At 39.3% G+C, this 2,423-nt stretch overlaps 1 protein-coding gene across 1 annotated transcript; it reads right to left on the reverse strand.

Moving 5' to 3' along the window:
• Positions 1-310: 310 nt before the first annotated feature.
• LOC119585808 (alkaline phosphatase, tissue-nonspecific isozyme-like) lies at positions 311-1,588 on the reverse strand (the record flags this gene model as incomplete). The annotated part of the gene is given in 1 exon segment (XM_037934528.1): positions 311-1,588. A coding segment is annotated over 1 exon segment (154 nt), but the record flags the coding sequence as incomplete, so codon positions are not given.
• Positions 1,589-2,423: the final 835 nt, after the last annotated feature.

The raw sequence follows: 2,423 nt of genomic DNA on the forward strand, positions 1-2,423 counted from the left end.
AAACAACTGGCGCCGCCATATATGTTTAAGAGAATCAACTCGGTCCCAAAGCATTATGTATTCCTCTACTAGGCTAGCCACTTACGGTCACATACTGGCCGAAACTTTTTTCCCCCTATTTTATCAGTCACACGTAAAACATTTCCGAAATAAAATCAGATATATAAAATATCCACCAAACACATCGATTTTAATTTTGTATTCCCCGTAAAACTCATCCTCCTGATTTACACACGAAATACATAAAAATGAATACACAAGAAAGGTAGAAAAGATAATAGTAATGAAAATAAAAATAATGAAAACTTACCTTCCACTCTGGCCGCTACCGTTGACTGTGGCAGAGACACTGTCGTCATAAGTACCATTCCAACCATTACCAGCACAGTCATTTTCCTGATGATCATTTCCACCACTTCCATGCCACTTTCTCTGCCACAAAAGGCAATTCTCATGCCTTTCATGACTCCTTGATGGCCGGCGTTGGATATTCCAAAGTTGGTATTTTTCCCTTTCCTTGACTACGTCGGGTGATGCATATGGTCTAAATTGGAGGTTTTTTCGGTGGCACGTTCAACAACTTTTCCTTTCCTACTTTTTTACAAACAAAGTTTGGGAAAGGTTGGCTTGATGACGAATTTTTTTTTATCACTGGACAGTGCTTTTCACTTGAAATTCCTCTGGTAATTATCTAAGCGTTTTGCTTTAACGCGATTAAGAAGTTAGCCCTTGTAGAAATCGACTTGTGAGTTTGTTATATTAAAGGATTGTGAATAAGCAGATATTGAACATATACTTTCTTGTGCTATATTTAAATCACTAGTTTGGTCACAAGTTTCACTTTCTGTATCCAAACGGAGCAATGTTATCTTACACGCTGCCTTTAGGAATGGGAATAATGCATTACATTTATTGACTGGAATAATCTTCCAGATTCTTCCTTCTCCTCACTTTGTTTTTCAACAGCGACCGGGAAAACGTTATTTCATTCTTACACTGAAAAACAACTCAATTCACTACGATTTTTCCTTATTTATTTTTTCCAGAAGCACAAGATAAACTCTAAACCGGAGACGAGAGACGTACTCAGATGTTGCGACCATGAAATGCCACAGTATCTCAAACTTCTATTGACCAAGGATAAAATATACACAATCCTCGGCGTCGAATCTTTGGGACACAGAACGATTTCTTTCCCGGAATAAAAGAGAACACGATATATCACTCGTATCAGCAATCCTAACAGTACACGCTTGCCATTTGTTACTGCAGAGGTGACTTATCGCCAGAGCATAGGCCTACCTCAAACCACGTCTTTTTTATTATTGCTTACATAATCATTTCTCTAGCCGATTTGAGAAGTTTGTTTACATGTTTTGGTAGAACCATTGCCTTTAAATGTTTTGTTTTATGTTACTTACACATGCGTTCAGTACTTACATAATTATTTTGTCATGTATTTTCTGCCACCACTATTTTACCGGTATTGTGTCTTCCACTAAGAAGTCTAACGCCCTTTGGCTGTTTGTTATTGAAATTATCAGTACAGTCATTCAGTCCTGTTAATCTGATGATTTCAAATGAAACGGGGCCCTAATTATAAGATTGGAGAGAAGAAAAGAAGGTAAATTAGACATGTAAGCACATTACCTGCCGGAATCACCATACAATCGCGATTTATTTCAGCATAGACTTCATTAGAATTGCATGTCACTGTCCCTTTCCATTACATTCACTTAAATAGTAAGAATTGTGTTTTGAACGAATATACACGAATATATTTTGTGCTTGTTTTGTATACTTTATACGATCAATAAAATTCAGATGAATGAGTATATAAAACTAGCGTTTCGGGGAACAGTTCTGGCGAAGAGTGATTTCAAAAACACACTGCCAGAGACAACTCTCTTTCTCAACGCACTACAGAATGATCCCCGTGTGAAAAGGGAAAAAAATATGTCTATAATTTAAGACTCGAAACACTTTAACACTGAAACATCCAGTTAGCGAAAATCCACAGAACAACGGGGTGGGGGAGAAATTAACCCACGGATCCTATTTTTTTTAAAGCAGGTTTTCCCCACGCCTAGTATCACAACCATCCTCCAGCCGCTGATTCCCGGGTCAGAAGGAGCGATTCGGTTCAGTGAAAAGGCACGCCCGGGAAGGACGGCGCTAACCCACCCTTCACCTACCACGGCTCGCAGCCAACTGAGCTCTGGCGGAGTTATGGCGTGGCGAAAACGAGCTTCGTCTTCCTTACCCATCATCACGGGGAGCTAGAAAACGGCCTGGGTACTTCTCCTGTACTCCACGGGCCTTTTTAAATTGGTGTATATCATATTGGGGTTCTTATCGCGCTCATGGTACCTTTTGTAGAGCTTACTACATACTTGGTACACTGTCATAGTGATTTCATTATG

This window comes from Penaeus monodon, chromosome 20 (assembly GCF_015228065.2).
Source record: "Penaeus monodon isolate SGIC_2016 chromosome 20, NSTDA_Pmon_1, whole genome shotgun sequence".
In the NCBI taxonomy this organism is placed as follows: domain Eukaryota; kingdom Metazoa; phylum Arthropoda; class Malacostraca; order Decapoda; family Penaeidae; genus Penaeus; species Penaeus monodon.